General features: G+C 51.5%; 1 protein-coding gene across 1 annotated transcript; it reads right to left on the minus strand.

The window, feature by feature from the left end:
- Window positions 1-5109: 5109 nt before the first annotated feature.
- Window positions 5110-15644, minus strand: SNX20 (sorting nexin 20). The gene is given in 5 exon segments (XM_012472250.3): window positions 5110-7511; window positions 7513-7833; window positions 9790-9941; window positions 11382-11520; window positions 15521-15644. Coding segments are annotated over 4 exon segments (951 nt in total). The 5' UTR covers window positions 11512-11520; window positions 15521-15644; the 3' UTR covers window positions 5110-7163.
- Window positions 15645-16146: the final 502 nt, after the last annotated feature.

Consider the following 16146-nt stretch of genomic DNA (forward strand, 5'->3'; position numbering starts at 1 on the left):
CTCATAGGCGGGTGTTGAACAATGAGAACACATGGACACAGGGAGGGGAGTACTACACACTGGGGTCTGTTGGGGGGAAATAGGGGAGGGACAGCGCGGGGTGGGGAGTTGGGGAGAGAGAGCATGGGGAGAAATGCCACATATAGGTGAAGGGGAGGAAGGCAGCAAATCACACTGCCACGTGTGCACCTATGCAACAATCTTGCATGTTCTTCACATGTACCCCAAAACCTAAAATGCAATTAAAAAAAAGAAAAAGAAAGAAAGGGAATGAGGTCCTGAACCCCAAGTGGAGGTCGCCCATGGACTCCCCACCAACACTTACGGGGGAGAGGTTATAGAGTCGGCAAAGCTCTTTCTTTGCAGCATGATTTCAAACTCCGTCTAAGGGCTTTCAGAAGCCTGGAGAAAGGCTCGGTTTCCCAGCTGCTGCAGCTCTTTCCGCCGGCCCCGCGGCGATACGTTCGGAGCCGCTGACGCGGCAGTGCCATCTGCTGGCTACTTTTTAAATTGTGGGATCGGATCCTCTGGGTCTCTCCAGACGTGACCCGAGGAAAGGGAAAAAGATTAAACCATTAAAAATAGCTTAAAGGCCGGGAGTGGTGGCTCACTCCTGTAATCCTTGCACTCTGGGTGGCTGAGGTGGGCATATCACAGAGTCAGGAGTTCGCGACCAGCCTGACCAACATGGTGAAAGTCCCGTCTCCATTGAAAATACAAAAATTAGCCGGGCGTGATGCTGCCAGCCTGTAGTCCCAGCTATTCGAGGGGCTGAGGCAGGAGAATCACTTGAACCTGGGAGGTGGAAGTTGCAGTGAGTCGAGATAGCGCCATTGCTCTCCAGCCTGGGTGACAGAACGAGACTCCATCGTGAGAAAAGGTTTAAAATGCTGACAACCAGTGTTATGCTGTGTTCAAGGACATGTCTCACAGTTAGCCAGTGGAGGTGGGGGGGGTGAATATAGCCTGTTTGAAGAGAGAGAAATTAAGTAATAGCAAAATCATTAAGTGTTTATGATGAATAAATACATACAATTTTGTCAACTAAAAAAATTTAAAAGTAAAAAAAAGTTTCTATGATTCAGAAATGCTACCTTTAGAAGTCACCATAAGAGTATACACGAAAAGGATATATGGGTCAAAGTGTTTGCAGCAGTGTTGCCCAAAATAAGGAAATTTTGCAACATTGTGGGATGGTTAAAATAACTAAAGAATATGCATCAGAATACAGTGAAACCATTAAACATCGTGTGGAAGAATATTATATATATAGGGAAATGCTCATAATATATAGTGACGATTTAAAAAGCAGATTACAAAACCATATGCCAAGACATGATTTCTGCCCATGTCCACCCTGATGGGCCAGCTAACCAAGGCTGCTTCACTCTGAGGGCGTAGGGGCTCCCCACACCCACGATCGGGTTCCTCAGGAAAGGACATGTGAGTGTTTCCTGCACATCCTGCCGATGAGCTCACAAGGACCCTGAATCGGGGAGTCCTCTGAGGTTTCGGGAGCTGCTGCAGCCATCTTGTCACTGCCAGGAGAGAGCTTTCTCTAAGGGCGAAGTCACAGCGGAGGAAAGCAGAACTAAGAAGTGACAGAGAAAGCGAAAGCGAAAGAGAGACATGAGATGACAAAGTGTGGGTCCTTGGCTCCTGCTTCGTGTAAAGCTAGCCTGCTCCTGGGCTTTAGAGATAATACATTCTTTCCTCATCAGGTTAACCTGGGTTTTTGTGGCTTGTAACCAAAAGGGTCTGCATGCCCCTCCACACAAGCTCCCAGCTCATTTCCTTTGCAATGAGCGGTAACTGGAGGTGGGTGGGGGTACATGGACCTACCTTGCAAGGCTTCTCTCTGTTAGTGCCTGGAGCCTATGCTCTCAGCCAGCACAGCCAGGGTGACACATCAGGCCAGGTGCATCCTGGATCTGCCCCCTTTCTGGGTGCAAACCTGAACTGAGGATCCCAAGGAGGGGAATGTTTCCTGCTTCAGGGCTGTGCCCCTGCTACCCCTCTGCCTGAAATTCTCCCCTCTCTGTGCTCCCGGGGCCAGCTCCTTCATATGTACTGCAATTCTTTGAACAGCGCCTCCTCTGAGAAGCCTTCCTTGACCACCTGGCTGAAGACACCATTCTGGCCCAGCTTCCATTTGCTCTGGGAGTGCCCTCCTGACACTTCACTTCCACGAGGCAGAGACCAGCTGGGAGCACGGAAATTGTTGGGAACCAACCTACCCCTATCAGCAGGTGGAACGGGTTTTGCTGCTCCAAAACAGAGTTCTAGCTATGGCGGTAGCCACTAGAGAGCAGAGCTAAGGGCATGCTAGGCCGAGGGGCCACAGTCCACCCTGAACTGTGCCTCCCAGCCTGGAGCCAGGAAGCTCAGGGAGGCCAGTGGCCCTGCCCAGGCCTCAGTACTGACCCTGCACCCCCAGTCCTAGCTGGGTGACCCCCAAGGGCTTCCTGGAATTTGAATGCAGGGTTGTTCTGTGTGTGCTGCCTCTGAGAGCATGTCACTTTGACGTGGACGCCTCGGGTCTGGTCCTGGTGCTGTCCCTGTCTCGCCCTGTGGCCCTGGGTAAGTCACCTCTCCAGGCCTTGATTTCCCCATCTGTAAACAGAGATGAGTGAAATGACCTTTAAGGGCCGTGTCAGCCCATTCTGCATTGCTTTAAAGGAATACCCGAGGCTAGGTCACTTAGAAAGGAAAAAGAGTTCTGTGGCTCACGGTTGTGCAGGTTGTACAAGAAGCGTGGCGCTGGCATTGCTTCTGGTAAAGCCTCGGGAAGCTTCCACTCATGGTGGAAGGGGAGGGGGAGCTCGTGTCTCACATGGCAAAAGAGGGAAGAAGAGCGATGTCAGGCTCTTCTAAACAACCAACTCTCAGGTGAACGAAAAGAGCGAGAACGCACTTGTTACCACGGGGAAGGCACCAAGCTATCCGCAAGGGATCTGCCCCCATGACCCACACACCTCCCACCAGGCCACACCTCCAACACTGGGGTTCACATTCAGCATGACATTGGAGGCGACAACCATACGTCCAAACCATATCAAGGACCCATTTTGGTGAGGACACCAGGGACCTATCCCTTCCCCTCTCCTCCACATCCTTTAATGTGGGGCTCAGCAAGGAAGGTAGTGCTTGGGTCAAATTAAAGCCTGGGCTTCATTTCCCGCTCTCCTGTTATGTAGCCCAGGCTGGAGTGCAGTGGCGCCATCTTGGCTCACTGCAACCTCTGCCTCCCAGGTCCTGGTTCAAGCAGTTCTCTCGCTTCAGCTTCCCGAGTAGCTGGGATTACAGGCACGTGCCACCATGCCCAGCTAAATTTTGTATTTTTAGTAGAGAGGGAGCTTCACCATGTTGGCCAGGCTGGTCTTGAACTTCTGACCTCGTGATCCATCCGCCTCAGCCTCCCAAAGTGCTGAGATTACAGGTGTGAGCCCCGCACCTGGCCTAGGATATATTTTTAAGGGTGGCATTGCAACCCTGGACAAGTCACTTAACCCCCGCAGGTTACAATGTTACAAATGATCCCATTTTCCTCAACTGTACAATGGGATAGGAACACATCCTGAGCAGAGCTGGACTGATGACCCGGCAGTGCCTGGCCACACAGTAGGCCTGGGGAGCCCTGACTGTTACTGCGCAGGGAGCTGCTCGCAGAGCTTGTTTTCAATCATGGGCTTGGTAGGGACTTGCTGGTATCCTAAGGAACAGGGTCTCATGAGGATGCCTAATCCCAGCCCAAAGAGGAGACCCCGGGACTCTATCACTGCCAGTGGGGGGAGTGGCTGCTGGAGCAGGGCTTCATTGGAATAAACTCCTTCAAGCTCCAGGCCGAATGCCCAGAGTGGGTTTGGAGGTATGGTTGTGAGGCTGGCATGCTGCTCCTATCTGCAGTCCCTTGGGATGGGGCACCTATATGGTAGAGGGTCTGGGTGGAGAGACAATGAGGATGGGGATGAATCCCAGGATCACAGACAGGCCAGTTCCATGGATGATTTTCATTGAGGTGCCTTTAAGTCAGTTCAACACTGGGCTTTGCAACCTTTGAGGTGTGCAGGTAGAAGTTACCTGCGGCAGTGGGGGATGCTCTTGTTAAAGTGCAGACTTGGATTCAGCAGGTCCAGGGTGGGGCCTGAAATCCTGTGTTCCTAACAAGGCCTCATCATGGATATGGAAGGCAGGTACCTTACCTCTCCTGTGGACCCAGCTTTTGAGGAGTCAGGAGAAGAAGGTTCAGTCCCAGCTGCTACCACTCTACAGTCCCCTAGAAACAAAGACTAATACAGATGGCATGGGAGAAGACCCAGGCAAACAGGGAGGTGGAGTACCCTGGTGGGGCTGCAGTGAGCCCTGAGGAAAGCTTGCTGGAGGAGGGGGCCGGAGGGATTCAAGGACTTGTTCCAGGAACCCAAGGAATGTGTGAGTCCTAACTGCTGCTGCATATGGGAGATGCCAGGAGGAGCTGGCTGTGGTGGGCCATCCCAGGCCATCAGACAACTTGTAGTGGGTGAAGACGCAATGTGCATGGCCAGAAGAAACTCCCATGAACCCTCAGTTCTAGGCTGCGAGAAGCACGAGGAAGGGCAGCAAAGAGTCATCAGGAAGAGGCAAGGTCATGGTCCTGACGCTGCCCTGTGTGGCCAGTCCCTTTTGGGAAAGCTGAATAAGTCCATTTCCTGTTCACTGCGTGGGAAGCCAGCCTCTCTTCAGAGGTACCGATGGGGAGCCCTCCGTGTGATTCCGTAGGCTCCTTTACTCCCATATACGTATTTTCTTTCTCTGTGCACATGCACACACACACACACACACATACACAATGTCCTGCACACATCTCATCTATCTCTGATTTTGAGATGCACTTTCTTTTTTCACATTTCAGCATCTCTGAACTCAGTGGCACCCTACACTCCTTACTGGCCTGGCTTGATGCTGACATCCTTCAGCCCCAGGAAAGACCTGAAGATCTCCAGGTCTTGAGGCACTTGGAACACCTCAATCTGAGACCACTTTTGATTCCTCTGCTTGAGGAATTTTGGACCACACTGTGTGTATTCAGCCCCAAAACATGGGTGAGCGCCAGCCTGCAGTACAAATTCTCAGAGGAAGTTCCCGGTCCTCCGCCCAGTGCCAAGTTTGATTCGTGTGAATTTCCCTAATGTCCCCTCCTGTGCAACAGGTTTATTCGGTGTTAGCCCTTACATTGGGGTCTGACTCTTTGGTTTCCAATTTCCTGCAGGAATATGCCATTAAACTGTCCATGTTGGGCATTTTTTCTATTTAGTATATATTTGGTGCACCTTGGAGTTGATAGCATTTTAGATTTGAAGAAATAACTGGCAAAATCAATAAAATCTGTTTCATCATCACAAATAGACTAATAGTTCTTTAATTATTCCATTTAATACTTTAATTTTCCATAGGCCCAGCTTTTCAAGAAGTCCAATATCTCCCAGTTCAAGTGTCTTTTCCCTGGAGTAGATTGAGAGACTTGAGGGATATCTGTCCAAAGATAGCTGTTTCTAATCTCCCATCTAGCCTGCTGGGGTGCCTATACTTGTTACCACAAGGTGTCGCTGTTGAACAGATTCTGGTGCAGTCTGGTGCGTGCTTGTCTACCTCTAGAGTGATCACTTGCTGGGCCAAGTCCCTCCCCTTAAGTGGTGGCTCACATTAAGGTTCCCAAGTTACAGCCTTTTAAATTCACCCTAATAAACTCATCCAGGCTGTTTAGGTCTTCAGGGGCTTCCAGCCTCTAACACACATTGGGCCAAAACCTACCTGTACCACCAACTCCAAGCCCTGTGTTGAACCTAGGTCATTGATGCAGATGCCCCTTCATTCTGGGCCTGTGGTGTCCTTTCCAGACAGCGGACCTCAGTCAAGGGCATCCCAACCCACCAGAGAGGTTCCAGGATACAGACTCTCAAAAGGGGCAGCGTTGAGGATTCAGTCTCTTTTCTACCCAGAAGCCCCATTAAGTATGTTGTATCACCTCCTGCCAGGGCTGTGTCTACATAACCCAGGGAAGCCATTCATGGAACAGCTGCCTTATGAATGAAAATCTACACCTAGACAATGTGCTACGCCATCCCAGCCAGAAAAAATTGGCAACTTGCCAAAAGTGCCTTGTATCATAAAATCTTATGCTATTATTGCTTTCTGGTTCAGGATCCTACCACCCTTCAAAGGATGGCATACAACTCCCACCGTGTGTGTGTGTGTGTGTGTGTGTGTGTGTGTGTGTGTGTGTGTGTGTAGAGGCTGTTCTTGAGGGCAATAGGTAAGCTTTTGTTTTGCTGCATCAGGTCTACATGGTAAAGGAGAAAGGCTAGAATATTAGGATAGTATTAGGATAATGGATGGGAATATTTTAAAGCAATTCTGAGGTGGAAGGAACAGAGAGAAAAGCCTTGGAACAGCTGGAGAAAACTGTCTTCAAGGAAATGGACTAAGCTTTGTTTAGAATGTGCGAGGTAAACTTCTCCTCTAGCTTCCCATGAAGATACTGGTGAGGTGGACACCGCTGTGCAGGGTTTTGTCAGCTGGGTTTCTGTTTTGGAGATGAAATGACCCTGGCATCAAGGGGACATGGGACACAAGCAGAGGCTTCCAAGGGACCCCAGGAGCACCTCTGTTCCATACAGATGGGGAAATTGAGGACCAGAGGAGGGGCTTGTCCAAAGTCACCTAGTGAGTTAGAGCCCTCAATGGCTTTTCCCATTAAAAATGAACCCCAGGCCAGGGGAGGTGGCTCACACCTGTAATCCCAGTGTTTTGGGAGGCTGGAGCAGGAAGATCATTTAAGGTCAGAAGTTTGAGACCAGCCTGGCCAACAGAGAAACCCTGTCTCTACAAAAAAATTAAAACATTAGCCTGGTGTGGTGGTGTGCACCTGTAATCCCAGCTACTTGGGAGGCTGAGGTGGGAGGATCGCTTGTGCCCAGGAGTTTGAGACTGCAGTGAGCCATAACTGAGCCACAATTGAGCCACTGCACTCCAGCCTGGGTGACAGAGCAAGACTATCTCAAACACCAAAAAAGAATAGGAAAAAGAAAAAAAAAGAAAGAAAGAAAGAAGAAGAACCCCAAACAGTCCACGGTGAGCCATGGTGACCCCAAATCTCTAGCGTCCCTGCGGGGTCCCAGGCCGGCTCAGTGGAGGTATTCCCGCACAGTGAGCTCCTTCAGGGTGATGCCGCGGGGCATGGGCCTCCGGAGCTGGCTCTCCTCCAGCCTCTCCTGCAGAGACACGAAGTCCTTGCCCAGCGCGTAGGCCAGGCGGACCATGGCGTCCAGCAGAGGCGCGTAGTAGCGATGGCCCTCCCGGGCCTGCAGCCGCTGCAGGGCGCTCTCTCCGGCCGCGAAGGCCTCGGCGGGGCGGTCGAGGTCGCGGTAGCACAGCAGCACAGCGCACAGGGCCGGGACGGCGGCTGCGGGGCAGTGGGCGGTGAGCTTCTCCTGCAGCGGCAGCACGCGCAGCAGCAGCTCCAGGGCTCGCGGGGTACTGGCCGGCGCGCAGGCAGCCGAAGGCCTCGCGCAGCTCCGGCCGCGTGAGGAAGTCCAGGAACTCGCGGGAGCGGCGCACGCAGCGGATGGCGTAGAGCAGGCCCAGGTAGTCCTGCAGCGCACGCCGACGCTTGCAGATGATCTCCTCCGCGAAGTTCCCGGTCAGGTGCTTCCTGGGGAACTCCACATCTTCGATCTCCTCCCTGAACGTCTTCAGCAGCGCTTTCTGGAGCTTCGCGAAGTCAGAATAGCGCCGTTCCAGGACGGCCTTGTTGTTGTCAAAGCTCCCGGTCTGGATGACGATGATCTGGTATACCTAGGGCGCAACGCAGAGAGAGCCGTGGCCACCTCCCAGCGGGGGCTGCGGTGGACGGAGCGCCCCGAGAATAAAGCTAACCAGGCCGGTGTAAAGCATGCCCTAAAAACGGGCGATCCTTATATGCAATTCTGTTTATTTATTTATATATTTATATTTAGAGACAGGGGCTCGCACTGTCACCCTGGCTGGAGTACAGTGATGCGATCATAGCTTACTGCAACCTTGAACTTCTGGGTTCAAGTGATCCGCCCACCTCAGCCTCCCGAGTAGCTGGGACTACAGGCACACCACTGTCCGGCTGACTTTTTTGATTTTTATAAAGATATGGGGTCTGGCCGTGTTGCCTAGGCTGATCTTGAACTCCTGGGCTCAAGCGATCCTCCTACCTGGGCCTCCCAAAGTGCTGGAATTACAGGCCTGAGTCACTGCACCTGGCCCAATTCTGTTTTAAATTGCTGTTGGCATCAGCTGAGTCAACCCTGGAACAATAACACAGCAAGGTGGGGACATCCTGGAGGAGAAAGGGCACGGGGACCTGGCCTGCAGGCTGCTGGGGTCCCTCTTGGCTTTACTTGCTAAAACTGGGCCTCCATTTTCTGAACTAGGATGCAGTGTTTTCCAAATATTTCACACTTGGGAGTTAGTTTTAGGTACAATATAACATCATTTAGGTACACCAGTGATGGCGTTATATGGTAAGAAAATCATTCCTTTTCAATTCTCTTTCAAGAGAATCCTGATTAAGGGCAATTATATATTAAGGGCAATTATAACCCATGCATCTGACTCCAGAGCCAGATTGCATGGGCTATTATTATAGCCCTACCATGGTCTAGCTGTGTGGTTTTAGATTGGTAATTTAACCTCTCCGAGCCTCAGTTTTCTTATTCATAGAACGAGGACAGGCATACTGCCTACCTCACCCAGCGAGGATTAAATGAGATAATGCACTGAAATCACATGGAGTTGTGCCCAGCATGTCACTGGCATTCAGTGGTAGCTTTGTTATTATCCTGGTCCCAGGTAAGTGAAGGAGAAGGATGAAGTGCGGCTCTTAGGACGTCTTGAATATCTCCTTACACAAGCTAAAATTCCAGTCTAATAGGGAGAGCAGCCCCCAGGCTCAGGGCCTTCCCGAAGCCACAGTACCCAACTAGAATTTAACAACAGCGGGTGGCTTTCTTTGTATTGACTGACCTTTCTAGTATGACTTTTCTAGTTACTTTTCTTTATGCCATGTGATGTTGGTTTTCCATTTAAGGTATTTCTCTTAGAAATAAATGTATCTTGTGTTTTAAAAAAGTGATCCAGGCCGGGCGCGGTGGCTCAAGCCTGTAATCCCAGCACTTTGGGAGGCCAAGGCGGGTGGATCACGAGATCAAGAGATCGAGACCATCCTGGTCAACATGGTGAAACCCCGTCTCTACTAATACAAAAAATTAGCTGGGCATGGTGGCGCGTGCCTGTAATCCTAGCTACTCAGGAGGCTGAGGCAGGAGAATTGCCTGAACCCAGGAGGCGGAGGTTGCGGTGAGCCAAGATCGCGCCATTGCACTCCAGCCTGGGTAACGGGCGAAACTCCGTCTCAAAAAAAAAAAAAAGTGATCCAATTTAAAGAAAAAAATAAGTAATAATAATTATAATGGATACAGGGATATGGCAAAATTGGTGAAGAAAGGATACAGGTGACCCACACCTGATAAATAGGATTAAACTGGACTATTTCCTTCTTAGGACCAAGAAGCATGAGTTGTATGCTTGGAATCCTCACAGACGCTAGCAGGTACTGAGCCTGAAATCTTGCTCTTTGGCCGTTTTCTCTGGAAGAACACTGTGAGTTAGAGTGTGTCGATCCATTTCATAGTTGGGAAAGCTAAGGCCCCACAAGATTTGTTCAGGGGCAGGAAGGAAGCAGAGTGAAAGAGGCACCGCCATTTCCCAATCTCTGCTTACCACAAACTTAGAGACTTTTCTCTCCTCGATGCGAGCTGAAGCGATCTCAAAGAGCAGTTTGACATGCTTCCAGTGGCATTTCTCGTTCTGCCAGTACTGCTGAAGCTCCCGCGTGGTCATGCTGGAGTTGGAGCTCAGGCCGCTGTGCATGTCTGGAAGGACAACACCCTTAAGGATCTGTGCCCGGTCAGTGCGCTTTTGAGGCAAGGGCTTGGGGAGATGGCTGGGATCTGAGATGGGATATCAGAACTCCTAAAGAGTGCTGAATATCTTTCACTCCCACCCCACCATTTATAGGCCCAAGCGACCTGTGTGTCCAGCCTGGCTGAATCCACCTTACAACTGACAATCTCAAATAGCGCATCATCTCCAAGTGGTTTCTCAGCTGTGAAATGTGGTGCAGGCACCTTGCATCATCCATTTTTGGTCTGCGGATTGGCCTTGGTGAAATCCCTGCTCCCGACAAGCAGAGACCGTGGCTTGTGTGTTTCTGAGCTCCCTGCAGCCCTGACTTCATGATTGTCTCCAGGACTTCTTGAGCACACATCAGTGGGCAGGGGGCAGGGAGTGATAAGGATGTTGTGTTCCAGCCTCAGCGGGCTGGCCCTTCCTAACGTTCGCATCTAACTGCCCACGTGCCAGGCTCTTCTCAGACACGCACTCCTCTGCTTTGCATCCAACCCTCTATTTCCATGCCTGGAAAATGAACACGGTGTTTCTTAAACTCCACTCGAGCCCTGCGCCTCTCTGAGCTTCTTGAGAAGTGCAAATAATTGTGCATTTTATTGCAAAGGGCATGGGTCCCAGCTCTTTTCCAGTCTACCCTTCAAGACCCAATCCCCGCATCACTGCAAAGGCCCCTTGGCATTAGAGTAAGAGCCTCCCACCTTGCTCCTATAGCCTTTTTTGTGGCACGTCTAACTATTTTTCACTGATCTGTTTCTCTGCCAAACCTCAGGGCCAGTGCAGTGTTTGATTTGTTCTGTTCCTGCTTCTGCAGTGCCCTGCAGAGGGCTGGGAACAAAGCAGGTATTCAACAGGGGAATCTTGAAGGGTTGTAAGAAAAGTTCCAGGAGATGGCGCTACAGCAGATGCTGTCCATGCCCATGGCTGGGCCATGCCCTCTTGGCACTCACTTTTCCAGAACATGCTACTGGCTTCCCTGAAGGTTTTCTAGGGCCGTAGCAGCAGACCCAGGAGTGTCCCTTCTCTGATGCAGGGCAGGACTGGTAGATAACAGCCTGGCTTTCTCACCCTTGTGATAGGACAACCCAGAGATATGTTCCAGGGTCTCCTAGAAGACCCCTGCTGGAGTTGGGCCCCAGCCACCTACCATGCCCATCTGTTCACTGATGCCCTGCACTGGCCTCCTGCCCTGCCCTTCCTCGATTGCCCACTCTCCTGCTGTGACTCCTAGGACCGTCTCCCAGATAAATAGCTTGCACAGATCTGTGTCTCAGTGTCTGCTTTGGGATAACCCAAGTTACAAGAGCTGCCCAGGCCTCTTGCTGCATCCGCCAAAGTGACCCACATTTGTACTTTGAATGTCTTCCGACATCTCCCCTGGACCGAGTCTCAAGCCTCAAGCCCACCTAAGTGCCCATCAGGTCCCAGGTGCGGGAGGTCAGGGCCAGTGGCTGGTGCTTCCTGCTTGGTCCTTGCAGTGCACTGGGTTATGGGTCCCGTCCAGCCAGGGCTCCCAGGATGCTCTGGACTTGCCATGCTCCAAGTCTGCCAGAGGAACAAGAGAACAGTGAGTACCCCCTCCAACTGGGTTCCCCTTGGTTCCTGGAGTGCCTAGGAGCTGTGTCATGCTCCCTGCTGGCAGGTGGAGGGAATGACAATAGCCCCACGGCTAAACCTTCCCGGCTCTCCCAGCTGCCAGATCCCAAACCTGGGTCTGCCCCTTTGCTGGGCAGGAAGGCAGAGAAGACCCTTCGCCTACTGTGATGACCCGTGTGTTATTGACGTGGTCCTTATGTACTGCTCAGAGTTTTAAATGAGATGATTTCAAGCAAAAGTATTGGCTTTAGCGATTACTTGAGAGAAAGATGCTGGCTTGTCCAGATGATCAGTTTTATGTTACACATGTGAATGATGTCTCAGTGTTCAGGCTGGGCATGGTGGCTCATGCCTATAATCCCAGAGCTTTGAGAGGCAGAGTCAGGAGGATCACTTGAGCCTGGGAATTTCAGACCCACCTGTGCAATGTAGTGAGACCCCGTCTCTAGAAAAAATTTTTAAAAATTATCCAGGGGTGGTGGTGCACACCTGTGGTCCCAACTACTTAGGAGGCTGAGGCAGGAGGATCCCTTAAGCCCAAGAGACTGAGGCTGCAGTGAGCTATGATGATGCCACTGCACTCCAGTCTGGGTGACAGAACGAGACCATCTCAAAAAAAAAAAAAGAAAGAAAAGAAATCTCAGTATTCAGAGCAGAGCAGGTAGATATACTGGTATGAATCTTCTATAGAGCAATCAATCAATTATCCATCTATCAGCAAAATTAGCTGATAGCTTGTTATACCGACTCCACACCCACCTAGGTTCTTCACAGCCCCTAATCTAGTTTAATGCTCACAAAAATCTATCATTACCACCAAATAACAGATGAGGAACCTGAGGTCTAGTCCAAAGTCACGCAGCTGGTGAGTGTGGGCAACAAGCAAAAGTGAGTTTGTCCCCAGTGATCAGTGACATTCCGGTGTGTGTCTGACACCCAGCACACACGCTGGCGCTAGCCTCACTGCTGGGTGCAGTCAGGACTGTTTTCTCCCTTTTATAAGGGAACTGAGACTCAGAGTTGCCAAAAATGATGAGCTGGTGAGTGGTGGGCAGGATACAGACCCAGGCTGGGTTGACTTCAGAATTCTCTCCACCTTACTCAGGGAAGGAGAATAGGCAGCTGGCATCTGGTTTACATAATAACTCTGTCTGTGACCTGGATAAGTGGATGAGATGACCTGGTGGCTGACAAGTTGCTCAACTTCTCTGTGTTTCTGTTTCCTATAAACTGGGGATGATAACAGAACCCATGTTCACGAGGCTGGGGAGAGGATTCCAACAGGCAGACTCTGAAGCCTCAGCTCAGGGCCCTGTCCATCCTAGGCACTGTGTAGTAGCCCTGCTCTTAGTGTCCAGCAAATGCTAGATGCTTCCAGAAATATTTGTGAAATAAATGACTAAGTTAAGGTGGACTGGAATAGAATTACAAATGTTTGAGACAACTTCAAAAAAGAGACAATTAAAACATTAGCTCAGCTGGAGCGAGTAGCTGATATACCAGTTTGGCACAGAAATTCAAGATGAGGAGGGTGCAAGTGACCTCACTTTTCTCTTACCAGGACCTGAGGAAGCTGCCAGTGGAACACAGAGGTAGAGCTGGGACTTGAACTCTGATCTGTGGGATTCTGGGCCCTTGGTCTGACCCCTGGGCTGACTACAGCCTAGAGAAAGATAGAGCCAATGCCTCCCTGGCACCCTGGCACCCCTTGAGCACAGATGGGGGCAGGAGGGCGGGTCATGCATGTCCCTGAGCACAGCTAGCACCTGTCCTGGGAAGAGAGCCCCTGGCCTGGGAAAGGGGAGGTCAGCTGGGGCCTGGAGCCTGCACTTCACAGGGAAGTGCTTGCTGTGTCAGGTAAAAGGAACGCTGTGGTTCTGCACAGCTGTCCAGTGAGTGGCCCTCAGGGACCCTTGATCCAACCTCACCTTTTACAGATGGGCAAACTGAGGCAGGCACAGGGGCCTGGCTGGCCTGGGGCTGCACATTCTTGAGCATGCTGTCACGGACACCTCTCGCTTGTCTCTTGTCCCTGTCAGGGAGTCAGGAGACATCGCCTTCCATCCTGAACAACCGTGTGACCTCAGGCAAGTTCTTTAATAGCTCTAGGCCTCAGTTTCCCCACCTGAAAAGTGTGGCTACAAGTCCCGTCCTGTTGATAAGATGATGGATGACTGGAGGGGAGGTTTCCTATATTCTGATAGATGCCTAAGCGAGAGAGCCGGTGGTCTACGTGATTCTTGGTAGCGATTCTTGGGGGCCCAGGGTTTTCCTTGGGCACTCCTATGCTCAGCACTGCTGTAAAATGGGTGATGGAGAGTGGCCTTGGTCACTGAGGCCCCAGCCTTTGCAGATCAGCTTTCACGCCCAGGCAACTGGCTCCAGGTCAGAAGCAGGGCACTGTTGGGCCAGACACCCTGTAAGACCCTAGAAATGATGCGTTGGCTGGACACTCCAGTGAAGACTGAGAAAGCTGATCACGAAACCAGGCCTTAGAATTAAAAATCAGGCCGGGTGCAGTGGCTCACGTCTGTAATCCCAGTACTTTGGGAGGCCGAGGTGAGTGAATCACCTGAAGTCAGGAGTTCAAGATCAGCCTGACCAATATGGTGAAACCACTTCTCTACTAAAATTACGAATTTAGGGCTTGCTGGCATGCGCCTGTAGTCTCATCTACTCGGGAAGCTGAGGCGGAAAAATTGCTTGAACCCGGGAAGCAGAGGTTGCAGCCAGCCGAGATCGCGCCACTGCACTCCAGCCTGGGCAACAGAGTGAGACTCTGTCTCAAAAAGAAAAAGAAAAAGGGAATAAAAATCGATTTCAGCAGTCACAGTCAGCTCCCTTACGCTGTCATGTTGTTTCTTATGGGTTTCATTGGAGTCACACATTTAAAGAGGAGGCAGAAGGAAAGAGTTGTGCATTGGTGTATCCATTGGGTTTTGGGTAGCTTTCCATCCCTCTCCAGGCCTCAGTTTCCTCATCTGTGAAATGGGAAAGCAATCCTGTCGCTCTAAAAGCTCTCTGGGGACAGCCACATAGACGGTTCCATGGACCCTTTCCTCCCCTCTCCTCACCCTCTGTAACAAAGCTTCCTCGACTTTATAACTAAATACTGCAAGTGTTGGTGCTGTTGGCCTGGGGGCCTGTAGTTCGCCCAGGGGACAGAGCAGCTTCCCAGACCCCGCTACCCTCCAGCCCTGTGTGCATAGAAGTCATTCTCCTCCTCCTGTCCCCAGGTGCCCTGACCACCCGCTCTCCAAGAGCTGCCTGCCAAGTCCAGTCCTTCTTTTGCTGGGCACACAGAGGTCATGCTATCTTTCTGAGGGCCTGCAGAGGACTTTTCATGGGGGATGAGCCTCCAGAGGGGTGAAATAAAGCACCTGGCTCACTCCGGGAGACAGGAGGTCCCGGGACGCTGGATGTGTGGCTCCCTCTGTTGGGGAAAGGATGGGTACCCTCTGACACCTGGATGCTCAGCTGAGAAGCCTTGCCAAAGCCAGGGGCTCCCAGCCCGAGTATGTGTAACAATCTCCTGGCGGGTGGAGGTGGAGGTGGAGGTGGGATACCAGGGGGTTATTCAAAAGCAGGTTTCCTGGCTCCTAACATAGGAAACTGCCTTCAAACAGGCCTGGATTCTGTATTTTCCACGAGTTCTCTAAGGCTATGCTGACACAGGGGTTCCCTGACACTGTTTTTTGAGAAACACAGGTGTGGTGACTTATTCTCCAGGCCTAAGATGGGTTGTATAAGTGTCTAGCATTTCAAAAGGAATGGAGGTGATGGAGGGTCCAGGAGCTGCCCCCTCCTCTGCCTCAGTGTGCTAAGGAGAGCTCCAGACACAGCGGCTGTCACCCACCCTTCCCCGTCCCACCCTGCCCCCAATAGATGTCAAGCAGGGTCCCAGGAGGAGGAACTCAGCCCACAGCTGAGCTTGGGATCAAATACTGACCTCCAGTCTCTGGGGCTGTGTGTGTCCAGGAGTCCAGGAAGAGTGTCACATGGCTCCTTCAAGCTCTCGGTTCCAAGCTCCAGTGACCAGCCAAGGAGCTGCCACTTTGCTAAGTTCCCCGTTTGAAAACAGGAAACAGGCTGTGAGCAGGCTGTGACCTGCTCCTGATCGCCCCAGCCCATTGGCTGGTGAAACATGGTATATTGAACTCAATTGGCAGCCTGTCAGCTGTACCTACTTCTCCTTCCGGGCAGCGCAGGGAAGGACAAGGTGTTGCGGGGCCAGCCTTGTGGGGTCTAGGTGAGCCTCACTCTCCCTGCAGCCTTGCAGCAGTCTGGCTGTCCTTCGAGTCCCCGTCGATCTCTGGCATTCAGGCATTAGCTCCCAGAGCCCTTTAACATTCATTATTCCACTCTATGAGCTAGGCAAGATGGGGGCTGGCATGCTCCATGAACAGATGGGAAAACCGAGGCTTGGATCACAGAGCTGGTGGGACACACAGCCAGTGACAGACACAGAACAGCAGCGGGGTGGGGTTGCAGTTCCATCTCGTGCCTTTTCTCTGAGCGAAGCTGTATCCATCACCACCAAGAGAAAGTACCAGGGAAGTGAAACTCCTCGGCACT

Source organism: Aotus nancymaae, unplaced genomic scaffold (genome assembly GCF_030222135.1).
Source record: "Aotus nancymaae isolate 86718 unplaced genomic scaffold, 86718_ANA_hifiasm-v0.15.2.pri h1tg000030l, whole genome shotgun sequence".
Classification (NCBI taxonomy): Eukaryota; Metazoa; Chordata; class Mammalia; order Primates; family Aotidae; genus Aotus; species Aotus nancymaae.